Raw genomic sequence first — 27,007 nt, forward strand, 5'->3', positions numbered from 1 at the left:
GCGCTACTTAAGGAGAGTTTTCCAAACAACTATGTTTCTGGGCGAACAGGTCCCATTTAGTTGAACACTTTTGTCGAAGACACCAATTTCAAATCTCATCACTGGACTGAGATATAAAAAAAATGCGCCATCTTATGAGTGTTTTCCGAACTAATAAGGTTTTAGGCGAACAGGTACCATAGAGTTGTTCAACAGTGTCCAAGACACCAACTTTGAATGAGATATAAGCAAATAAAGTCTTTGTCCACCAGCGCCATCTTGTGAGTGTTTTCAAAACTTAAAAAGTTTTATGCGAATAGATCGCATTTAGATGTTCAACTTTATCGAAGACACCAACTTTGTATCTAATCACTTGACTGAGATACAAGCACACACAGTTTTTGCACAGTAGCGCCATCTTAGGAGTGTTATAAGGTTTTATGTGACTAAGAATCATTCAGTTGTTCAGCTTTGTCGAAGACACCAATTTTGTATCTTATAACTGGACTGAAATGCAAGCAAATAAAATCTCTGTGCTGTCTATTGAATGTTTTCCGAACTAATAATCTAAGCCAGTCGTCGTTTCAAACCACACCCTAAACATGCCCTATTTGACCTGCAGTGATTTTAACAGTTGTGATGCGAAAGTGATGGAAGCTCCAGTATGACTCAAGTAGTACAGATCTTAGACTAGGTAGTATCATTCCAAACATTACATTCATTTCTTATATCTAGGTGTTCTGTGTTAAGTTAACTCAAGTAAATTGAAGTTAGCTCAAGTAAATTGAAATTAGTTCAAATAAATTGAAGTTAGCTCAAGTAAATTGAAATCAAACCTGTAAAAAATCTGAACTGCTACGGCAAATGAAATGTAATATTATTAATAAAACGGTCATAAAATCTTAAATTTGTTTTACCAAATTAGAATGATAGTGTTGTCTATCATCCTAAAGCCTGATTCGCTGCTGATAAGTAATTTCTCGGCCTATCTTGATGCATGGGAAATTTCTGCAAGGAATCGATCAAGAATGCGCTTTTTTTGCTGATCGCAGTACGCGGTTGAAAAGAAATGTCAGTTCAAATGGGAGTCGCTGTAGAAAATTTCTGCAAGGAATCGGCGAGAAAATTTCTTTAGCGATTCCTTTTCAGAAGCAAATCAGGCTTAAAGCCTGATTCGCTGCTGATAAGTAATTTCTCGGCCCATCTTGATGCATGGAAAATTTCTGCAAGGAATCGATCAAGAATGCGTTTTTTCTGATCGCAGTACGCAGTTGAAAAGAAATGTCAGTTCAAAAGGGAGTCGTTGTAGAAAATTTCTGCAAGGAGTCGGTGAGAAATTTCTTTAGCGATTCCTTGCAGAAATTTCCCATGCATCAAGATAGGCCGAGAAATTACTTATCAGCAGCGAATCAGACTTTAAGATGATAGACAACACTATCATTCTAATTTGGTAAAACAAATTTAAGATTTTATTAACGTTTTGTTAACAATACAGTACTGACCCGATTTTGTCAGCCCCCGATTTTGTCTACCCCCGATTTTGTCAGTTTTTTACCCGATTTTGTCAGCCTATTTAAAATTTGTCAAAAAATTGTTATCGTCGTGTTTTTCCACGTTTACATTAAAATTGATGATGATGTTTGATGTGATGCACGCATGGGCGTAGCCAGAGGGAACAATGGCAATGCCTTTTATTAAGTGTTAAAAATCAATATTACCAATATAAGGGAGGGGGGGGGGGACCCCTGGTAAAAAAAAAACTGGCTACGCCCATGTCCATCGCCCTCTCAAAAGTCCACGTAATCATGTAACACGTCAAAATTTGAAAAACAGGAACAAAATAAAATGACCCGATTTTGTCAGGTTCCCCATTTGGTCAGCCTAAAATTCATCGAGGGGCTGACAAAATCGGGTCCTTACTGTATTACATTTCTGCCGTAGCAGTTCAGATTTTTTACAATTTACTTGAGCTAACTTCAATTTAGCGGAATTTGGGGCAAGTGTGCCACCTTAAGCAAATTGTTCTCTAACTTTGTCTAAAGCTCATAAAATCCACCAATTTATCCTCATGATGTTAGTTTTACATCTTTTCATAACCACTGTGCCATTTAAAAAGAAAATAATTTCAAAAAGTATTAGTTTTGGAGCTTCTCAAATATCATCCAAAAGTGTAGAACTAGCCCTCGTGTGTTAAAATACACTCAAATAAAGATTTAAAAAAAAAAAAAAAAAAAAAAATATCATCCAAAATAACCTATTTTTCGACACTATGGGGCAAGTGTGCCACCCATATGGGGCAAGACGGCCACCGAATGAACATCGCATGTAATTCTACTTGTAATGAAATTTTCTTTATTTCCTATTAATAATACTTACAAAGCAGACGCTAATCGATAATTTGACAAAAAATTAAGTTTACCGTAATAAGGGGATGCTTTATAACAGGGTTCAAAACATGCGTAACTCCCAATTACTCAATCCGAATAACTAAAATGGTTATTTTTGTCTCCATTCAATACAATATATGTATTGCCCTTATATTACGGTGAATATTTATAATATTAGACTAGATAAGCACTAAATAACGGTAAAATATTGATGTAGATATGTAAAACTATACTTAATAAGCCGAAAAACGTATTGAATATTGAATATTTTGAGAAAAAATCACTTTAGGGGGCAAACATGTCAGTTATTCCCCTACTATACTTCAGAAACTACTACTGGTGCCTCATTTTGATTTATTATTATGATTTTGTTGATGATGTTTACATTTTTATAAATTTCACTCCAAAAATTTTTGATTACCAAATAGGTGGCACACTTGCCCCAATAAGGATACATTTAAACCAAACTGGATTTCTTTGGTAAAACTAAATACTTTTTTCGTTCAAATGCCACAATAACTTACACATTTGAATAGTTTCACGATGTACAGTACGTTAGAAAAATCTGTTAATAATTGACCTTCCACCATGCTATTTAGAAACAACAAAATCTTATAAAAATCCACTCAAATTTGGTTGTCTTAGCACAAGTCGCTGTAAATACGTGAAAAATAAAGCAATTTTCATCATATTTTGATCATTGTATTGTGAACTATAAGGGAACATATTATCAAGCTCAAAAAGAAAATATATATTGTAGTTTTTATAAAAAGCAGGGGTGGCACACTTGCCCCAAAGTCCGCTACTGCATACTGCGATAAAAAAAAGCGCTTCCTTGATCGTTTCCTTGCAGAAATTTTCCATGCATCAAGATAGGCCAAGAAATTACTTGTCAGCAGCGAATCAGGCTTAATTTGGTAAAACAAATTTAAGATTTCATTAACATTTTGTTAACAACATATTACATTTCATTTGCCGTAGCAGTTCAGATTTTTTACAGGTGAGTAGATTTCACCTGCTAATAAGAGAAAAAAAAACACGTTTTCAATTTACTTGTGCTAACTCAACCTAAATATATAACGCATTAATCGTGGCAATAGAAGATTGTAACGATTTTTGCCTGAAATTATTAATTATTTTATTTGACATTTGTTCCAATGTTTCAACATTGGATATTCTATGTAACTCATTGCTACTATGCCAGGGAGAAAGCTTCAGAATCATTTTAAAAAAAATATTTTGAAATCTCTGCAGAGCTTTCTTCCTGGTATCACAACAGCTAGTCCATATTGGTACAGCATACAACATGGCAGGCCTGAAAATTTGTTTTAATATCAAAAGTTTTTTCTTAAGACAAAGTTTTGATTTTCTATTAATAAGGGGATAGAGACATTTCACATATTTGTCTTAGATTACATATTATAGGCAATCGCCCAACCTTCATGGTATCTGCTAGAGAAGAAGTGTTAGACATCATGCTCTGCTCGAACACAATCAGTCACGAGTTGACGAATTGACATGTATCAGATGATGAATCATTGGTCAGATTCACATCGCTACATCTTCTTTGAACATTTGAATGTAAATTCGCAGACTTTGCATTTTTTATACTCCACAACAAACTGGGAATTGGTTGTGACCAAATTTAATGGATTCTCTCCTTCCATTGGAAATCCTAGTGAATTGGATGTTTCCACTTCTGGTGACTTCTTGTGGGGACACAATTGTTCTTGCTTCGAGTGATCTCACAACTGCTTGTCACTTTCCTTATCCAGTTTTTTACGCTAGCTATAAATCGACAGGGGGTGTCTCGATTCTGAGGTTTCTTACATACTGATTTGATTCAAAGTAGGCTGTAATATGGGATTGTTGAATCGACTGTCAATAATTTTCACTCGTGTTTCCACAGCATTTGGTTACAGTTGAGTTTTCTTCTAATTCTTGAAAATTCATCATAGGGTAGGTGTATCAGTTATGAACATAATGGTTCCCTATTTCGCCATACGTGATAATTTGATTATTTTCAAATTTTTAATCATTCTTTGTGTTTTAGTAGTTTGATATGAAATGAATCTTGATGTTAAAACATTAAAGAATATTCAAAATGTGAAAGTTTTTGAGAAAGCACATATGGCCAAATAGGGAACCACTATAGTACACTTTCCCTATATTTATTACTAACTATTATTATACAATTTTAGACATCATACAAAATCCCGAAGCTTGTAAAGAGCAATATGGCAGAAGCAAAGACTCTACCAATCGCAAACTCCACTGAACAACAGTATGGTCCATCTTTATGTCTATCCACTAGAGATGGTCGGGTCTCGAGTTTTCAAACCCGAAATCCGACCCGAACCCGAACCCGACGGGTTCGGGTTTGAAATTTTAAAATATTTCGGGTTCGGGTTCCCCAAACCCGACCTGAGCCCGACTAAACCCGACTTTTTTCAAGCACGAACCCGACCTGTACCCGATAATTGTTTAGCCTTCAAACCCGACCCGAACCCGAACCCGAAATATTTTAAATATCTGAATTATCTTTATAAAACCTCGCCAATTCACTCGGTTCATGGCCGCTTTTCTCCATCATCGACTGCGACCCACGCTCTCCATGTCCTGGTGCACCTGGTCAATCCACCTAGCTCGCTGCGCCCCACGCCTTCTTGTTCCGACCGGATTCGTAGCGAACACCATTTTTACAGGATTGTTGTTCTAGCAACACGCCCTGCCCAGCGTATCCTTCCAGCTTTAGTTACATTCACGATATTGGGTTTGCCGTAGAGTTGAGCGAGCTTGGTTCATCCTTCGCCGCCACACGCCGTTCTCCTGCACGCCGCCAACGATCGTCCTTAGCACTCGGCGTTCGAAAACCACAAGAGCTTCCAAGTCCTCCTCGAGCATAGTCCACGTCTCATGCCCGTAGAGGACTACCGGTCTTATGACCGTTTTGTACATCGTGCATCGTGCCGCCTTGAAATCGATGAACAAATGGTGCGTAGGGACCTGGTACTCACGGCATTTCTGGAGGATTTGTCGCACGGAAAAGATCTGGTCCGTTTTCGAGCGGCCGTCGATGAAACCTGCTTGATAACTTCCCACGAACTCGTTTGCTATAGGTGATAGACGACGGAAGAGAATCTGGGATAGCAGGCGGTGTTTAGGATAGTGATTGCACGATAATTTTCACACTCCAGGTTGTCGCCCTTTTTGTAGAAAAGACATATAACGCCTTGCTTCCACTTCTCCGGTAGCTGTTCCGTTTACCATATTCTGACTATCAGCCGATGCAGACAAGCGGCCAACCTGTCCGGGCCCATCTTGATGAGTTCGGCTCCGATACCATCCTTGCCAGCGGCCTTGTTGTTCTTGAGCTGTTGAATGGCATCCTTAACTTCCCCCATCGTGGGAGCTGGTTGGTTTCCACTGTCCGCTGTGCTAACGTAGCCATCGCCTCCGCTGTCCTGACCTTCTGACAGCCACTGTGTTCTCTGCGCCATTCAGGTGTTCCTCGCAGTGCTGCTTCCGCCTTTCGATCACCTCGTGTCCGTCCGTCAAGATGCTCCCATCCTTATCCCGGCACATTTTAGCTCGCGGCACGAAGCCTTTGCGGGATGTGTTGAGCTTCTGATAGAACTTCCGCATTTCTTGAGAACGATACTGCAACTCCATCTCTTGGCATTCCACCTCTTCCAGGCGGCGCTTTTTGACACGGAATAGGCGGGCTTGCTGTTTCCGCTTCAGTCTATATCGTTCCACGTTTTGTGGCGTACCATGCTGCAGCATTGCAGCCCGCGCTGCATTCTTCTCCACTAAAACATCATGACACTCTTCATCGAACCAATCGTTTCTTGAGCTTTGTTTCACATATCCGACAATGCTTTCGGCAGCGTCGTTAATGGCTGCTTTGTGTTTTTACGGTTGGCTTGTAGGGCCTGACACCAACCCCCTAAATTTCCGGAGGACCATTCCCCTAAATTTTCGGAGGACCATAGTGCGCAGTTTAGCTTAAAGTCCGTCTCTGGCACTCGGACGATGATCAGCCGCCCCTGACATGGGGAACAGACGCTGTTGTGAGCCGCTCTTAACATGGAGTACAGAAGCTCCAGGTTTGAAGAAGCAAAAGCAAAACCCCTCTTCCCTGTCAGCATACGACCAAAGTTCCCACCGGAGTTGATTACCCGATCTTCCCCAAGGTTACTCGTACCCCGGCCAGTACCACGAGGAGGTAGGGATAGAAGTAGCTGGGCAAGAGGCTAATTGTAAGAACCGCACAAAGGGGTCTATTTTATTCCTGCAGGTACGCGAAATACCAATGGTACGCCATGCCCAGCCATTTACCGTGCCTTTGTTACCGTTGTTATCGCATGTCGAACTTAAATTGAGAAAGTCATCTCTGTAAACCTTGGCCATTATCCCATCGCTGGGAATGAATTGGCTAATGATTTATGATAGGGGGATCGGGGCAATATGGGCCGCCTAAGGAAAACGTCATGGAATGCATAGAATAACAGCAAAAATTACGGTTTAAATGCAAGTGACTTGTACTATAAAATGTTATCTTCCATGTTACGTCGATAATTAATGTTAACTCAACTTGCAATTTATTTCAGGAACTTTTTGGAAAACCTTGTTTTTCTACGTGGTCACCAACCATATGGGGCATTATGAGCCACCCTACGGGGGAGTATGAGCCACCTCATTCAATCGAATGATTTTTATTTAAAACAGTATAGAGAAGAGTTAGTGGTGAGAAGTACATTATTGGAAAGGAAATTGTATTAGCTTTGCTTGCAATTATTGATTATAGCGGCTTATTTTTTAAATATACATAATACATAGTAAACAGACCATGTTATACTAGTACTAAATTGCGATACTTGGTTCAACGTATTTTCTAGCAAAGTGTTCCACTTGTAATGGTGCATAAAGATGACTATGCAGTAAAAAAATAATCTGGTATATTTAGGCAATGCATTTTTATGTTCAAAACATCGTTTGTTTTGCTTAAATCTAGGTGGCTCATTTTGCCCCGCCCCTTCATCTTAAAAATAATATATTGTTTTTCAATAATTTCGTTTACGAACAAATATAATTTCGCTCACGAACTGTTCAATATGAACAGAAGTTTCAATGGATTGGTAAAATTTACCAGAATTATAAATACAATTGTCTTATAGGCTTAATTAAAAACTGCCAAAATTATAAGCTTTTCATGACGAAGCACAAGTTTGTACATTTTTGTAAATATCTTGAGTGTTCAAACGAATATTCTTACGGTTTTTATTGTGATGGCTATTTGAGGCATCCTTTAGCAGATCATAATGACACAAGACATTAAAACACTGTTTTTGAGGTCAAAACCGGGGTGGCTCATATTGCCCCGTATGTTCATATTGCCCCCATTGCCCCTACAAGACTTCATTGGCCCCAAACCAGTTATTCCAATTTCGCTGTGTGAAACTTCAGAAATTCGTGGGCGGCAACTCAGCACAAGCAATATTTCTCGATTACTTTTTCAAATCGACGTAAGTAACTTCCATACGGTTTTGAGAAAATTAATTCAGAAGAATCACACCCTGTCTTTTAAAACTGTATTAAAATGAATCATATTTTTAACATTTTTTCACCGTGTACATTGCTTAAATTTTGCATACAATAAGCTCGCATTAAAAAACTAGGGATTTCCTATTATTTCCCACAACAATTTTATGACAAAATGATTCAGTTCTATTCAGTAACTTGAGACATTTTTGTATCAGTGTAAAATCGACTCAAGTAGTGTTTTGTATAGAGTTTCTCCATACAGTGGAGCAGCGAAAGTAGTGGTTAGGTTACGAAAGTTGAAAATCTTAATTTCGTCGTTTTGTAAATCCGGAAATAAAACGTTCTAGAAGTAAAAAATCTAGTTGGTTCAGAGCGAAACATGTAGAATTTCGTCTGCAAAACACGTAGAATCGATAAAGAAAGTTTGTATTCTTTTTTGACTTGAGTCTGTTTGAATAAGTTTTCGAGATTTGAATAATTTGGAGTCATGTCGTCAAACTATTGTATATTACTGAGTCATCCCCAAAGGTGGCAAAGTATTTAATAAATCTGTCTAAGCAGATTTGCAGTACTTTGGTCAAAGCCTTGACTGGCCACTGCCAAGTCAACAATCACATGGCAAATATTCAGCGTGCTGACTCATTTGTGTGCACGACATAAAAATTAACAAGGCAGGCTCTTCACTGATGTAAATATCAAGTTTGACTGTAAACATCTGACGTCACTCCTATCGTACCATATACCATCCGGACCACTAGATCATTTTTTTTTTCGCAAATTTGTTCGAGGTAGATAGGAATGACGTCGTCAAGTAGCTGTCAGTTTTCGGAATATATCACCTTCTTAAATATAGTACACCGTGTTTGTGTGTGATATATGGAACTTCGTATCACCAGATATGTAACCACAGACAAACAAACGTAACAGATAGAACAACTATGAATTTAAAACATAGTTACGTGAACATACTAACCATACAACTTTATATGGCCAACCGCGAACTAGGTGACGGTTGTGAGCAAACGTCAAACTCGAACGAAAGCGATGCGAGCGCAGTCGGCCTACTACCCAATATTAGAATTGGGCGCTATTGTGCTGTGCGATGCGAATATCTAGAGTGTTATGTCTGTTTGTCTGTGATGTAACTGTCCAGTTTTTCCTCCCACCTTTCCTCTACCATCGGGTAAATGATGAAATAGGCTCAAATATGACGATGGAAAAAATCTCCCAAATGGCGGGAAACGCGGAGCCTACCTTCAAATTAGCGAAATTGTACGATAGTATGTAATGGTATTATAATAAAAATCCAAAGTAAGCTCACCACATAGTAACGCATTTGCGCTAGTGTCTATGCATGAAAAATCGCTAAAAGATAACGCGAAAAATATGTGTATGGCGAAGTGCATCTAACGAGTTATTTTTCAAAATTGAGAACTATTTTCAAAAAAAAAAAAAAAAAAATGGTGCCGGTTGTGCGTAATGATGATGGCTATCACGCCTACTAAATATTTTTTCGATTAAAAGCTTCCATTTACAAGATAATTGAAATTAGATGCCTTTCCCCATACAAAATAAAACGAGAAAACTTCTGCTGATCAACTGTGAACTAGAGCAAAGCAGGTAATCCATTGAAAGCATTTTTTTTTAGGAATATGAATAAATTATCCAACTAAAGTTAAACTTTTGCCTCCCCTGAACAGGTAAAAATTTTTAGAACTACAAAATAAAGTTTCATTTAATTTAGCCAAGCTAATTATATTAGCAGTCTCACGCCGTACTTTATGTTTGAACCTACAGATTATAATTAATTAATAATTAAGATTAATTTCGTTTTTGATTTTCCTTATCTAACCTATATTTTCATTAGAAACTCTAGTTGAACACCACTAATAAATTGAATTATATGTTCCATATTAACGAACCATTGAAGGTAGTTCTTTCGGCGCTCACTGCAACAAAACAGCTACGCCACGGTATATGGTGTTGTATTTATTTAAGGCTCAAATAAAAATGAGGCATACCGTCACCGTACCAGTATCCGCTCATGTTCCAGTAGCCCGCTCACGAGTTTAAAAAGTAAGGTAATTTGAGTAAATACACAAAAAAATGTCCACAGTATGATTCAATTTGTCGAGTTGAACCGTATAGCGGCTATAGTTTTCATATTTACTTTGTGTAAACTTATCTTTTTTCAGTGTGAGCAGGCTACTGGAACATGAGCGGCTACTGGTGCACTGATGGTATGTCAAAAGTGAAAAAGCAGTTTTCGTCGTTAAAATCGACAAATCGAGAAAAATAAAAACACACAGGTGTTTTATTTCCAAAATAAAAAGTCTGTGTGTTTTTAGTTTTTCCGATTTGTTGATTTCAAGGGCGAAAACTGCATTTTCACTTTTTAAATTTGCTTCATTTTTACTTGCACCTTAACAGTGTGACAGCATTGCTATTTTGTCAAATGCTCAAGACTATGGTGGCACTATCTATCCTTTTTATGCTTGGTTTTTCAAATGATCTATTGTAAATCTTCGACGATATACAAAATAATATGTAACAACAGAAACAATGAAGCTCTCAATGGATTTGTGGTTAACTGTGGGCTTCTAATACCTAAATTTTTGTTTTCGTTCTAAATATTATGGATCCGACAGAAATAAAGGCAAACATTCTTTTAATTTATATTTTCTCGAACAACGGGCTGTTTGCGGGCAATCAAATGTGTGGTTTGGTTGAGAAGTTTTACATGTGAGGTTGTTTTTTTTTTTTGTTACAGTTGAAATGATTTTTACCACTCCATTTGCCAAAAACTTAAAGTAAAATGAGCTAAAAATCAGTAAAATGACTGTGGTATTTTTTCTTTTTAATTCGTCGCTACCAACTTTGACTTGAATGCACTAATCACCATTCTAAAAGAACGACACCTGATGGACGGAAATCTAGTGATCGTGACAAAATCCATGATGCCTCGTGGTTGTTCTTTATCCTACGATCATAGCAACAACGATTAAGGCCCAAGAATCCATCATTCAATAATCAAAAATCATCAACAATGAAAAACTTTTTTTTTTGTTCGAATTTAAAGATACCCTCATGAAAATCTATCACTGCATTACAAATAGCAAGTGCAATGCAATGATAGATTTTCATAAACATTGCTTTGGTTTTGAAAAATTGGAAAACGATGATTGTTATTTTCCTCTTAACCTTTTGTCGTCAAGTTATCACAACAAACTAGGGAGTCGATGCCGGTTATGGACCCTTTGCGTATTATGGACCCCCTACAGAAAAACATGAGATATACACTCAAAGCAATTTTATTCCTATGAAAATCTACCGGGGGAACTTCGATTACATTGTTAGTCAGCAGTTTCAGGCAAAATATTTGGTTTGAGACGCATAAATACAGATATTTGAACAGTTTTGTAAATGAAACCACACAAGAGGGTCCATAATACGCATTTCCAGGTGGGTCCATAATAGGCTCGTCGGCAGCGAGCCGGATTACATGGGAATCAAATGGAGGGTCCATAATACGCAACGTCAAATTTGTAAACAATCCTATTATGGACCCCGGGAGGGTCCATAATAGGCATTCGGACAACAGTTTTTCAAATACATATTTCGCTGGAAAAATCGAATGATTTTGTATGTTTCATAGACGTACTATGAAGTAAAGACATTGAATTTGTTATTAGGCTCCACAAAACGTATACGCGTCTGAGATATCATTGCGGAAAAGCGTCTAGAATGAATTTCAGCTACTAAGGGGTCCATTACTAGCATTGAAACCCTACGCTCCGCGAATATTGGGTGGTATGAATAAAAATCACTTAACTTCACTGCATGTAGCATCTACTCAAAAACAAAACCCACAAAGTTTACTACATTGGTATGAATAAAATAAACCTTTCGAACATGTAGTACCTACTACTTTCGAACATGAGCAGTGACTGATGCTGCACGTTAAAAAAAAAACCATTCAGAAGGCAGAGTGATGCTGCACGTAAAGAAAAATCCATTTAGAGTGACGCTTAAAATCAATGAAATCATAAAGGGGATGTTAAATTTGTCGCTTATTCACACGACAAATTATGTAAAAATATTTATTACTACATTCATCGCGTAATCGAGCATGGACACATATTCATGTAAGTTTACACGATTTAAAATATGAATTTGCTATTAATCTGGCATTCCCTTTATGTGCGTTTGAATTTTATGATGATTTGACAATAAAAGATTTTTTTTTCTGAGAATTTTGGAATTTTAGCTAAAAATCTGTATCATTTGAAGAGGATCTTGAGATTACAAGCAACATAAAATTAAGAAATTACTGAGATTCTGATGTAAAATTCAAAAAAAAAATAGAAATACCATTTCAAAGAAAACAAAATAATTTCAAAAGATCAATAACCGAATCAAATGCCGGATTTTTAATATTGCCACAAGAATCCCAGAAACGTTTACAAAATCCCAGAATTGTTATAACAAATCTAGAATGTCTATTGGAATCCCAGAATTGCCTCAAAAAATCTGGAATTCCAACGGACATCCGAGAATCTTGGATGTCACAATTTCACGTAAAGCTCAGCATTACTTTATAAATACCTGAATTGCCCAAAAATTCTAAATTCCTACAATAATTTTACCGGAATCTCAAAAATCTTTTTGAAATCTCAGATTTTTTACGGAAATCTACCAGTAGCTTTGTAGCAAATGCTACTTTCATTCATACCAATGCGTTGTTTGTAGTATGTTCGAAAAGTGTAGTGATGTAAAATGACACATATATGATCCACTCGTGTTCCACATATAGCGTTTACTATCGAGAATGTAGTAAACTCTACTTTTCTACATTTTATTCATACCGCTCATTGTATTTACCCTATGAAATGAACGATTTTCTAAATCATGTTCTACGATTTTGACGTACATATGGCGAGTGCAATCAATGCAAACATCATTTTTCGTACAACTGACAACATCGTTTGTGGGATGTATTTCCCCCCTGAAAATATACCGTTTTACCATATAAATATGCATAAATCTTGTAGTCTTGCCTAAATCAACTTGTAATTACGTAACAACATTCTCAGAAACCTCAAAATTAACTGATAACATATTTAACAGAAAAAAATATTAACCCTCTAATACCAAAATTTTTATTTTTGATCTAAATATCATTTTCATTTATCTAAAATCGTTCTAAACACGTTTTGGGCAATGATTTATGTTTATTCGCAAATCTATGAATTTTGGTTGTTGATTTTTATAATTTTTATTTTTGAACATCCCTATCCTTTTTCATTTTTTCTTGAAGCCTCTTTTAGTTACTGATTTTTGGCAATAATAAAAATTCAAGTTTTTACGGTACTTTTAAAAATAATAAATTTGAAATATTTTTCTGAAAATATTTTTATTTTGCGTACCACCAATACTATAAGTATTTTTATTTTTTATACCACCAAGCTCTTCTTCTGTTATAGGTTAATAATAGAAAAATATAAAAGGTACGATTTTTTATATTACACGTAAAATAAAATAATGTGTAGGTTATATAAGAATACAATTTTTCAAAAATACAAAAAGGTTTCAAAAGTTATAAAAAACTTTTCTCATATGTGTGTGCCAAAAATAAAATCATTTTGATTTCCGAGTCAGGGATGGTACACAAATTATGTCACGCCAAATTTCGACTTTTTTGACCCCCCCCCCCCCTTTGTCACGTTTTTTTGTATGAGTCCTTCGAAAATTTTGTAAGGCTTGTCACGCCCTCTTCCCCTTGGAGCGTGACGTAATTTGTGCATAACCCCTCACGAAAAAATACACAAAATTCCAAAGTCTACCCCGTCTAAAGGCGGGGTTGGGTATTAGAGGGTTAAACAGATAAATTCATGAAAAGCGAATCCGGGTGCATGTGGTCCAGTATTCGTCACTGAACTAATTTTGAATACATTTATAAAACTCCTTTTTTCTTTAGGTGAACGAATACTGGTACACCCATGTTCTATAATCAAAAGTCAAGCATCAAAACATCATTGGAGTGCACCATTTCTAATAAAACACTCATTTGTACCTATTCTAAATTTCAACAATATCAATAATGTTGAACAGAGTTTCTAATGCTTTAAAGATTTTTTAACGGTCTAATAAATAGAATGAATAGTTTGTTCCATATTTCGAACGTTTCTTGTTAAACTATAAAATAACTAAAAAAATATTAAAGTATAAAATTATATAAATTAAATATATTATTGAACGAAAAAGACAAAACAAATTATATGCAAAGCGCTGGTTTGATGTATATGGTAAGTGAAATAGTTTGTTATTAGTTTTGCGCTTGAATCAATTTTTTTAATAGAGATAAAAAACTTTAGAGGATGAATGTCACATGTGTTCCCTTTGTTGTAATGAGCGGTATTGGAGGAATGAATAAAGGGTGATCTGCGGTTATATTGCGGACGAGATCAACCAGCGATAAAAGATACGATTCGCCTCGTTCACTCTCAAAACTATTATGTTTTTTCTTCTTTTCTTCTCTCGGAACTTACAAAGTTGAACGGTAGACACAACAAGGTAGGCTATTCCCCCGCGTAAACAACGATTTTCCATCAAAACATGTGTCGTCATTCCTATCGTCAAGCGTGTGGCCTTGAGGATAGTAAAGGAGAGCAGGCCTTGCTTTCTTTTACACTCGTTCGAGTTTGCGATAGGAATGACGTCACTGCCAAATGTCATTTTTCGGAGTATACCGTGAGGGCCCCTAACTCTGCGCAGCTCCTAACTCTGCGCACTTTTACCAAAATTCACCAAAATCTGGTAAAACACTTAAATTTTTGTTTACAATTTTTGTTTCATATATTGCTACAATAGTAATAAAAAAGTACGCGAAGAATTTTCTTGACAAATTATGTTTATTACTCTAATAAAAAATGAAATAGCTTTAAAAATATTGAAAAACGTCCAAATTGACTGCCCGTTAGCAAAAATGCTAAGGGAGTACCTCATCACTTAAGTCATTTGAAGCAAATTAAAGAGAATATGTTTCAGATTTTTAGTACGTAGGCACTAGTTTATTTATCGAGCAATCATCACTGGTAAAGTGCAACTTTTTTTTCCTTCATTTTCTTATTCTTCTTAAGTGCGCATAGTAAGGAACCATTTTTCAACTATGTTCCTTACTATGCGCAGCAGTTATAAAACGTTATTTTCAACAAACAATCAACCCTCCAGAGGTCGATATTGAAGGGAACCATCGACTTGTCGACACCATCGTGATATGGAATAGAAATGCTTTGGAAAATTGTTTGAGGGGACCATCATAGTAAGGGAAGATTAAAAAATGACGTCCTTCACATTTTAAGGATTTCTACACTCCGTCTCCTCAGTCTCTGTCGCGATTTTTACAGTACCTAATGTCACATTGTCATAGACTCTTCCTCCCCTCAACGATGGACGTAATTTTTGAATGCTCCCTAACCATGCAATAAAATAATTTAGATATTTTGTATAGTTTCATGAGTCAATATCGAGTAATGGAACACCGAGGTTTAATCGTATTTGCTATATAGAAACGCCAATAAAGTACTGTTATTGATCTGCAATAGGAATCGTTCATTAATTACGTCACGCTTATACAGAGTGGCGATACTTCTCGATTGATTGATGAACAATACATGAAGAATGGATATACCCTTTCGCTTAAACTATTCTTCGTATTTAGTAGAAATGTTCGGGTTTTACCAGAGTCTATAAATGAAGAGTTGCGCGAAGAGTGAAACCAAATCTACCTATCGAACTGTCAAACCGTCTACCTATCGAGCAGACCAGCATAACAAATAGCCCCATTAAACATTTGACAGTTCAACAGCCGACTAAATTGGTTGTTGCACCGACGCTTATGGAAGTTTAACACAGCGAACAACTGACTAATCGCTAGATTAAATCGGGTGACCGAGGAAATCTGCGTTTTAGTAGGTCAACTTGCTTGGATTTTACTTAAAATACCGATTTATCCACCTATTTAGTAGGATTGCGTCGGCCCACCCTATTAAATCGGATGATATTCGATTGATCCTTGTGTTAATCTTCCATAAGCGACGGTGCAATAATCGACCGATTTTGCAACTAATTTAGTCGGCTGTTGAACTGTCAAATGTTTAATGGGGAGGGGCTATTTTTGAAGAAAAAGGAGAACAATCATTCAAAGAAGCCTCTTCGCGCAACTCTCTGTATATAGACTCTGGGTTTTACATATAACAAACCCGAACCAGGTTCTTATTTATTTACTTCAAACCCGGATCCGACCCGAATCCGAGACAATTATTTAATACCGAATCCGGACCCGAACAGAACCAAACAAATTTGGGTTTTATATTTTCTAATGAAAATACATAAACAGTCCAAGCTAATTTTCCTTTACACGCCAAAAGTGAACGCAAAAAAGACGTAGTTTGTACGTGTGATTGTAATTTCGATTATTTTAAGAGTTGCCCTTAATGGCATTCATTAACACTAATTATCATGGATTGAATTATAGATAAAATTCACTTCATTTAGTAAACTTCTATGTTACAGACATTCCACGCTCCACTAGGGACGTAAAGTCGTATAAAGTAAGAAAATGAAGATTAATTCAGAGTTTAACTGCTAGTAATGCTTTTAGTAAAATACTTTAACTGTTATAAAGAATTTATCGAGTGCGCAGAGTTAGGAACCTAAATGCGCAGAATAAGGAGCATTGCAAAAATGAGTGCGCAGAGTTAGGAACACGGACACCCTTGAGAAAAATTAAAAAAATGCAATAAAAATCATTACTTAGTGAAACTTTTATATTTTTTCCTTATACATAAGATCAATAAGTATTTGCTCCGAAAATTTCAGACTATTGTGTTTTGTTTTCAATTAATTACAGCTGTTTGAAATTTGAAAAGCCTTAAGTGCGCAGAGTATGGGGCCTTCACGGTAATACCTTGCTTCTTTTTACCGTGGTTGAACGGTAGCAACCAGGGGTGTTGGGTACATAACTGCCAAACTGCATACAGTTTGAAGTTGACACTTATAGCAAAAATGAAATTTCCATGTTCCTTGCAATTGCCCAAATATTTGTTGATCCAATAGAACAAAATCTAGAATATCGTGAAAAGAGTACTGCGATCTGTCAAACTTAGGTACCTTCTGCAGTACCAAGAGAGCAGTACTAGAAGTGGAACCCATTATGAATCCGACTACTATGACTCGATTCGTCTCTGCTGTCGGGCAATAACGTTCTATATCTACCCCAGCAAAAGATGTTTCGACAGCGACATTTTTCCTTTATAGTTTATTCTCTTTTTATTAGATACTGACACAACAATGCCTAAGTAGTTATAATCGCTTGACTTAGATTCTCCTAATCGTTCAGCACATGGTGTTTACGCGATACTTGTACTTATTGCTTATAAATAATATGAATTGTGCTTAACAAACTTATGTATATTCCTGTAGTGAAGGATCTTTGCGTCCACATTAATGCATTAATAACCCTTAAGTTTCTATTTTATCTCTCCACATACCTGATAGCACCTCTCACAGTAACGATACATGGGATTGTTTTGTTTATTGTTACATTTGACACATTTCCAGTAATCAGCCGGAGAAAAATCACTATCGTAAGACGACTGACTATCCGACTCTTCTGTGTCCGCAAGAATGGCGAATTCAGATGCGGATGAATTATCTGCAACCGCTTGTGCAAATGCTGCCAACATATAATCCTAAAAGAAATATGTTTTGCATCAGTCTATCTGTTAGAATCAAACTATTAATTATCCTCAAGCTTACTTCAGTTCCAGAGGATACATCCGACGAGTAGTCATCCTCTGATTCAGTTGCACTTGCTACCTCATATTCAACAACTTCCATGGTGGCTATCGTATCAACACGTCCATCATCTAACGAGGGTTGTGATATGCTTGAACATTGCGAATCAGTATCGCTATCAGATATGTCGCTAGAATCGTGGCAGATATCTGAAAAAAACATAAAAACATAAAAACATAAAGATCGATATAACGAGGCTATTCCAGGATTCCATATTTCAATAGGAAACCTTTTTTGGAAGACAAAGAATTTAAATGCAAAAAAAATATTATGGGACTCCAACAAAAGGCGAAAACACGAAAGGCGGAATCGCAAAAGGCAGAAACTCAAAAAGCAGACTGCCTTAGACGTGTAACAAAAGGCGGAAAATAACATAAGGCATACTCTAAAAAGGCGGAATTAGTCAAAAACATATTGAAATTATTTACTTAAGCATCCAAACAATAATTAGACTGAACTGTTAGCGTTTGCTATTCATGTCAGCATTTTCAAAATCTCCTAGCGGACTTAGACTCCCTTTTGAAAAGCATAGAATCCTGCATACAGTATCATGATATTTTTTTTCAATTTATATGTAGGTATCATTGGGGTCGGGGCCCAGATAGCCGTAGCGGTAAACGCGCAGCTATTCAGCATGACCATGCTGAGGGTCGTGGGTTCGAATCCCGCTGGTCGACGATCTTTTCGTAAAGGAAATTTTCTCGATTCCCAGGGCATAGAGTATCTTCGTACTTGCCACACGATATACACATGCAAAAATGGTCAAATGGCAAAGAAAGCTCTCAGTTAATAACTGTGGAAGTGCTCATAAGAACACTAATCTGAGAAGCAGGCTTTGTCCCAGTTGGGACGTAACGCCAGAAAGAAGAAGATGTAGGTATTAGTCTTATAATACATAGGATGTACCTGGAAGGGAGGCACAGATACTACACACGAAACATGAAACAACACTTTTCCAAACTGCAAGACAATCAAGGCAGGCTTAGGAAAAATCGCTAGTTTTCTTTTGTTGTGTCGATCTTTCTGGACAAACATGGACAAAGGACCGTACCCAAGTAACCACGAAGCTATATATGAATACTTTATGTTTGCTCTATAGTGTGCTATCAGATTTTGTTTTAAAGTGACATAACCTTTAAGAGCTTTATAAAGCATAATTAAAGTGGGAAAGGGCCCCACAACAACCAAATTAATTCAATACTTGGTAAGGCAGTTTCAATGCACAAGTCCTACTAAAGCATTTATGTTTGTATATTTAGGGTTCATGATGTATATTAGCTTAAAATAATGTATGTTTAGGGCTTGCGATAAAAATGAACAAAACAATGAATCCATTGACTACCTTTCAATGGTTTTCTTTACCAGCTTAATGATTTTTTTTTGTTGGAATCAGGATTCGAACCCACAACTAGGATGATGGTGTGCTGGATGCCTGGCGCGTTGGTGTCCTATACTAAAGCTGCTGATGTGATAAGGTAGGATAAAAGTTCCTTATAAACGAAGCCACTGTGTGTGTGTTAACCATTACTATTCGCTCAGTTATTAACGAATAGAAAGAATTCCCTTTGGCGATTGAACAACAGTGATTTCATTTCCTCACCAAATGAAACATCAATATAAAGAATTTGATCACCATTCTTTCTCGTAGAGGAAATAACAGAACTTAACCCACAAAACAAAGCCCTAGGAGAGAAATTGATCGACATTTCCTCTTGCTCCTTTTTGAATAAAAGAGTCTCATAGATAAAATACAACAATTCTGAATGAATACATATATCCTTGGATCATGGAATGGGGGTTCGAGATGAGAGAAAGTCATTTCATTATTCTTCCATATCCCACAAAACGTAATGAGCGAGTGCGAACGTGCTCGATCGTCTTACTTATTTAGGGGAAAGTGGGGCAGTTTGGCCACCTTAAGGAAAAGTCGATAAAAGTGCTGAAAATATTATGAATTTTTCGAATGTTTGCATGATTTCCAACAATTTTAAGATGAATACACTAGATCCGAATGGTTTCTTTTGTCTTATAAAGTTCACAGATGAATGATTGATTTTTCAAAATTTGTCATTTTTCGAGTCGACTTTTTACTGATGGGGTGATATGAGCACCCCATTTTTGATTTCAAAATAATCTCATATAATCTAAAAATTCAATTATGTTGTTACTACACTTGAAAGTTATTAGTATTTATAAACACTCCGTGCAGGAAGATATAATTTTTTAAGAACATTCTAACAGTCAAACGTCATCTTTCTGAAATGATGAAATTTAAAAGAGCCATTCGGGGCAATATGGGCAGTTTTTTCGAACATCATTTTTTTCTTTTTCTTTGAGTTTTGAACACTGACTTATAACATGCCCATTGCTTCATTTCCTCATCAGCTTTGGGGTTGCATGTTATTTCAGATGAAATTTCAAGAATTTATGCTGTTTTCAAGGGGTGCTCATTCCACCCCATTGGCCAAACCGCCCCGACTACCCCTATTACAGATTCGAGTGCGTTTAATGAGGTTATGTAATCTTGTATGACAGCATAACTGTATATTCACTCTAAACGCTTAGCATAATGCTATATTAAGGTGATTATAAAACGAAGCCAAACTTTGAATTTTCAAGTGCACAAGACTGGAGCATCTGACAACAGTTCGCGTTGAAAATCAATCAAATTGCTTGCTTGCTGGTGATGATCAATGGGATAAATTTCCAACGCGGAACGCTGTTTGGTTCGCAAGACTTATGCTCTTGAAAATTTGAGGTGTGGCTTCGTTCTATAATCACCTTAAAATAATGCTACAAAGCATTTACAATGGTTATTAAATGCATCATTGCTTGACAGTTATTGAATAAATGCATGATAACATTATTAATGCAAAAAATGTTGACATTTGACCAAATTAATGCAATGGTATTATAATAATGCATGTGGTTACTTGGGTAGTTTTATGTGCATTTAAGGCGAAGTAGGCCATCATTGAAATTTGTACGCGTCGTTGCTAATTCATCTCACGATTTCGAATCCAAGAAAACCAGTTGGTTTTGCACTGACACAGCTGAAAAAGTATCAGCATACTTTATGCTTGTTAGCGCGTACAGTGGTACATTTTCAAGTTAATATGAACTATCATGACTGAGTTTTATCACTTAGAAATGCAAGCTGAAAAGTCATCATTGTTGCAAAAACGAATGACGGGCTACTTAACTTAATTTTGATTTTGATTGGAAAAGAGTAAAAAGATGCGTGATTACAATCATAAATCTCGTCTCACTTTTTTAGCTCACTATTCTTATCATTTTAAGGAAAAAAAACCGTAGTAATAGACACAAATACAGCACAATAGTACGATTGAGAGTGTGTTTTCTTTTTTTCTGTGGCATTAGTGTGTATATTGTATATCTTTCTGCGTCAACTATTCAGGGTCTGTCCCAATTGCGTTGTTAAAATGAGTCCGAACTTAAATTTGACAGTTTGGAAATTATTCCTCCTCTGATTTCGATCTGTCAAAAATAAGTCTGCTCCTGAGTAGACTTATTTTTGACAGATCGAGAATTATTTCGTTAGTTCGTGTTTGCTGTTATGGATATCGTTTTAATTTTTGGTCCCGCTTCGGTGATTACCGATATGGACATCGGTATGTCCTTCCAGCTGGCTTTCGGATGGCACATCAAGTGGGATAATATATTGCTGCTCAGTTTTTCTCCCGGTGGCTAAACAGTGCATGTATGCCAACAGAATGCTCTGGTATCCAGAGGACTACCGATTCCTGTCACAGTGTACTACAGTAACAAAAGGCTCCTCTTCGTATACCACAGATCAGTACCAAGGAACTTCAATGCTTCCGTGCATGGTGTGGTAGGTTCGTTCCGTTCGTTCAATCCGGATGATCACATCCAAAAGGAACAGTTGCAGGGCTGGTAGCGAGTCAATTTTTAGTGGCTTGGTCACTATTTTAAACCTGTTAACTAAAAAGTCACTATTCGCAACTAAAAGTCACTAAAGCCACTTTTCCAGAAAAATAGTCACTCAAATCTCTACTTTCGTGAATTAATGATAAAGAAAGTATAAACTGGTCTAGCACCTCAAACTCAAACAGCAAACCAATAATGTTTCACAGATTTTTAAAGATATCAACTTTGTTAAATTGGAAATTAAAAGGTAGGAATCTTTGGCTCTTCCTGGAAAAAAAATCAGGTAAGTATTCCTCTGAGATTTCTGTCTAAAAGTAAATGTATTGTCGGGCTTTTTGAAGAATTTTTGGAGGTGATCCGGACAAATTTGGGAAACCATTCTTGGCTGAACTTTCTGTTCGAGATTTTTTTAACGAGATCCGGGACGAACTTTTGATTGATGTTATATGTATTACATGAATTCTGCTACTAATTTTACAATAGATTCCTTTTTTAATGTTGCAAGGAACTTCGCCATAATGTTCTAATATTTATCCACGAACATTAAAAGAAATCTGTCTACAATCACTATTTAAAAAGAACCCTCCAACACTTCCATGAATATATTCAGAAATGCCCTAAGTAATTAGTTTTGCAACTCTACATTATTTAAATAAAATCATAAATAAACTTTTGCCGGAAAATTTGTCAGAAACAAGAAATTCGCCAAAACAGGTGATCTGATTTCTGATTAGAAACAATTTTTGACTCTCAATTCTTATTCCAGTCGAATAATTGTAAAGAAATATTTCAAATTACTATAGTAACAGTATTGTTACGTAGTATAGAATAGACCTGTATACGACTTACAGAACGAATTGATAGCCGACTGAGCTGAGAGTGAGTCCCACCGGGGCAGTTATATCTATCTCTTTATCACCATCACCACTGATAGCAGTGTAGGGCAACCAATCTTCGGTAGTTGAGTACCGTCGGGATAGGCAACGATCAGTAGATCGAGATCGATAGAGTTAGTTCTCTCCCGTGCGTCGGCCGTGTCGGTAACATTTTTAATACAGTCCGCTAAAGTAAAATTTCCCCGTGTGTTGTTTATTCGCGTGATTAAAGTGCCCTTTAACCGTTAAATCGATTGTTTAAATCAACCTCCGAAAACGCGCTATTCCGCTAGTGATCCGTGGGTGTACTAGTCCGGCCAGTTAAGTTAAAATACGTAACATTTTCTGGTCCTTCGAGCCGGATTAGGCCAATCCGCGGGATCACGTACTTTGTGATTAGTGCGAAGTGGCTTGGGTACATTGTGCGGTGACCCATTGTCCGTCAGTTTCGTTGTGCTCGATCAGTGAACTTTAGATCGAAGCCATTGCCCGCGCGTGAAAAGTGTGACTGCCCAGTGTGGCTATTACAAAGAGGGCCGTTTTGATTGCCCGTGTGAAGTGGTGATTGATATTCGATCACGAAATAGTGAAACAGCTGCTGCGCTGCCCTGTATGCAGTTAGGGATTCATCATTCCTCGGCCGTTCGCCTTCCATCGACACGTCGGCTGCTCGTCAGATTGATCGAAGCTGTTTTTTCGCCATTTCGTCCCCCCCAGGAGCATCATTCAGCGCCCATAAGAGTCAGATAAGTAGCCAGTGTGTGTGAATGTGTGGTTGAGGTGGCTGAGAATAGAGAAGCCTGCATGTAAAAGGCATAAATAGATAGCGCATTCGAATGCTACACTTAGCTTGCGTTCTGTTACCGTACTGTGGTGCGAGTTTGGACAAATTTGATTTTAATTGTGGAGAAATATTTTGAGTTCTCCGGTTGATTATTTGATTTCGGCAAACTTGCGATCTGCCGTTTGATAATTTCCCACAATTAGTGGTTGATAATTGAGCTGTCAATTCTGTCATTCGTTCCGCTTGAGGTCTCGGTTTCGGTTCTGTCGCGTAGTGCAGTGCAATAGTGGGTGGTGATCAACGATGACGAAGGCAAGTTTAAGGCAGTTAGTGAAGGAAGAACACCAGTTGAAGGCTGCTTTGGACAACGTTCAAGATTTTGTGGATGGTTATGATGAAGATCGTGATCAGTCAGTGGTTGAATTGAGGCTAGTGAAACTTGACAGTATATTCGATCGGTTTTGTGCAGTTCGAGTGGAAATCGATGTGCTGTTAGATGAAACGGGCGACTACGAAAGTGCTGACGATGAAAGCAGTAAGAAGTCCGTCCCTACCATCGCTGACAGTGTCCGAACCTACAAGGAATTCGAGAACGCGTACTTCCGTCTCAAGTCAGCACTGCTTGCGAAACGCCCTAGGACCCAACCAGGTGTTATTGATCGTCAACCTGTTGCCGGAGGTGTCCAACAGTCGCGTCTGAAGTATCCTGAGCTGAAGCTGCCTTCCTTTTCCGGGAAATTGCAGGAGTGGATCAATTTCCGTGATAACTTCCGATCGCTGATTCATGACAACGACGACCTGAATGCCATCGACAAGTTTAACTACTTGCGAGCTTCCCTGAAAGATGTCGCGTTGCTGCAGATCAATCAGGTGCAAGTTAGCGCTGCATCCTACCCGATCGCTTGGGGTATCCTCGAGGCAAAGTATGAAAACCACAAGCTGATAGCACACGAGCACTTGAAAGCGTTGTTTGCAGTTCCTGCAATGAAATCGGAGACCTTTGAGGCGCTGAACATCGTTCTTACGACGTTCAAGGTCAATCTGCAGCAACTGGAGAAGCTGGGAGAAAACACCAAAGACTGGAGCACTCTTTTGGCGTTCATGCTGTCGCAGAAGCTGGACACCACAACGCTTCGCCAATGGGAGACTCACCATGGATCCAAGGATATCCCTCAATACGAAGCCATGGTCGATTTTCTTGAGAAGCAGTGCGCCATTCTTCAGTCTACTTCTACTCGAAGTGCAGTAGAACAAAAACGACCCTTCAGAAGCTCAACTGTTCACACTTTAGTGCCAGTTACCAGCAGTTGTCCAATCTGCAACGGTGGACAGCACAGTATCGAGCAGTGTCGTCGTTTCGCAAAAATGAGAGTGGTCGACAGGAAAATGCTTATTCGTAGACTTGGACTCTGCCTGAATTGTTTATCGTCCGGACATTTTGTGGCTGATTGTTCCAGACGTACCTGTTCCAAGTGTGGTCAACGACATCACTACCTGTTGCATCCGTATTCTCCACCCATTTCTACCCCGCAGAATCAACCACCGATCAACCCTAGCAGGCCTCAAGACGCGAACGCGAATACAAACGCTCAATCACATGTCGTTTTCGTTTTTAGGAACTGGGTCGGTGATCAACAAATAAACAAAACTACATCAAGCAAATTGTAGTTCGGTCGAACCTGAATCGGGTTGGGGTTGAAACTGTGATTCAGAACGGGTTGCGCCAGGTCCAACCTAGGTTCAAAAACGAATTCGACAACAGTCTCGTCCTCAGTCTCAAGGACAACAAACGCAATCGCAGTATCAAGGCCAATCCCGGATGAATACTCAAGCAAATCCACACACACCTCCAGTCCAAAACACTACGCCGCCACATACACGACAGCCACCTCCCACAAACATACCGACTACTTCTCACCACACTGCTACTTCACACAACATGCGAAGTCAGCGAAACACCACTCTTCTGTCAACCGCGCTCGTGAAACTCGCCGATCGCTTCGGAAACACTGTCATTGTCCGTGCGCTGCTGGACAACGGTTCGCAAATAAGTATGATCACGGAAAACCTGTCGCAGCGGTTGAACTTCAAGCGGTTCCACGAGAATCTACCGGTGAATGGTGTAGGCGGTGCTTCGACGGTGGCCAAACAATCCGTGTTAGCGAGGATCCTGTCACGCTACTCCTCGTTTGAAACTGCAGAAGTGAAGTTTTTTGTGCTACCCCGGATTACGCTAAACCTGCCGCAGCAGAACATCGACATTAGTTCCTGGAATCTGCCTACAGACATCTGTCTCGCCGATCCCGATTTCCACGAGTCTTCGGCCGTAGATGCTATTCTGGGTGTGGAAATCTTCTACGAGTTGCTGTTAAGTGAGCAGATGAAGCTATCGGATGCTGGTCCGATTTTGCGCAACACAGAGCTGGGTTGGATTGTAGCTGGAGAAGTTCCTGACAATTCCATGTCTACCTTCAGTGCAGTAACCACTTCTGTTACCACTGAAGAAGTTCGTGAGCAGCTCGCACGTTTTTGGGAGTTGGAGTCGTGCCGCACGAAAAGCTGCCTCTCCATTGAAGAGTCTTCGTGTGAGTCTATCTTCGAGCAGACCACAACAAGGGATCCGGATGGCAAGTTCCGAGTAGTTCTGCCCAAAAAGGAGTACATGCTGGAACAGTTAGGAAAATCCAAGGAGATAGCCACCAAGCGATTCATGGGTTTGGAACGCCGCTTGAATGCAAACCCAGAAATGAAGGCTCTCTACACAGCATTTATACATGAGTATTTGCTGATGGGACACATGAGAGAAGTCAGAGACGACGAGGAAGAACCGATGCACACCTACTATTTGCCACATCATGCTGTGATGAAGCCCGACAGCACCACGACGAAGCTCAGAGTAGTGTTTGATGCATCGTGTGCGACAGATACAGGAGTTTCTCTTAACGACACCCTGATGGTGGGTCCGGTGGTCCAGAGCGATCTACTCTCCATTTTGATTCGCTTCCGACTCCACAAGTACGCAATCGTCGCTGATGTGGAGAAGATGTACCGCATGATCAACGTAGTCGAGCAAGACCAACCGCTGCAAAGGATTCTTTGGCGAGAGTCCGTTGAAGAGCCACTTCGAACGTATCAGCTTTCGACTGTGACTTACGGTACTTCGTCGGCGCCATATTTGGCAACTCGGAGCTTGAAGAAGTGCGCAGAGGAAGGAGAGCAGATGTATCCAGCAGCAGCCAACATCATCAAGCATGACTTCTACGTGGACGACATGTTAGCTGGAGCGAAATCTGTGAAAGAAGGAGCAAAGCTGTGCAAGGATGTTCTGTCGCTTCTCGGATCTTTTGGTTTCAACCTCCGGAAGTGGCATTCAAATCAGCCAGCGATTCTGAAGAGCATTCCCAGCCATTTACACGATAAGCGAGATCTCCTGGACATCGATACAACATCGACTGTGAAAACTCTAGGTTTGACCTGGGAGCCAGCGTTGGATATGTTTTGGTTCAAATCTCCACGTTGGAATGTGAAGTCACCTGTTACTCAGCGCATCGTGCTGTCTGATTCCGCACGTTTATTCGATCCGTATGGACTAGTGGGGCCAGTGATCGTGCAGGCAAAGATGTTTCTCCAAGAGCTTTGGAAACAGGAGTATTCTTGGGATGAACCGT

At 38.4% G+C, this 27,007-nt stretch overlaps 1 protein-coding gene across 3 annotated transcripts in view; it reads right to left on the reverse strand.

Moving 5' to 3' along the window:
- LOC5577889 (E3 ubiquitin-protein ligase Mdm2) overlaps positions 1-27,007 on the reverse strand; it is an 87,584-nt gene that overhangs the window by 11,769 nt on the left and 48,808 nt on the right. The window contains exons 3-4 of one of the 3 annotated variants that reach the window (XM_001663539.2): positions 17,733-17,920; positions 17,465-17,665 (exon numbers count right to left, since the gene is read on the reverse strand). The exons of 1 other annotated variant lie outside the window; for it this stretch is intronic. In XM_001663539.2, coding sequence (XP_001663589.2) covers positions 17,465-17,665; positions 17,733-17,920 — 389 coding nt within the window. Of the gene's footprint in view, positions 1-17,217; positions 17,666-17,732; positions 17,921-27,007 lie in introns of those variants that run through there. One more of the 3 variants, XM_001663540.2, reaches the window with a different exon arrangement.

Source organism: Aedes aegypti, chromosome 1, assembly GCF_002204515.2.
Source record: "Aedes aegypti strain LVP_AGWG chromosome 1, AaegL5.0 Primary Assembly, whole genome shotgun sequence".
Taxonomy (NCBI): Eukaryota; Metazoa; Arthropoda; class Insecta; order Diptera; family Culicidae; genus Aedes; species Aedes aegypti.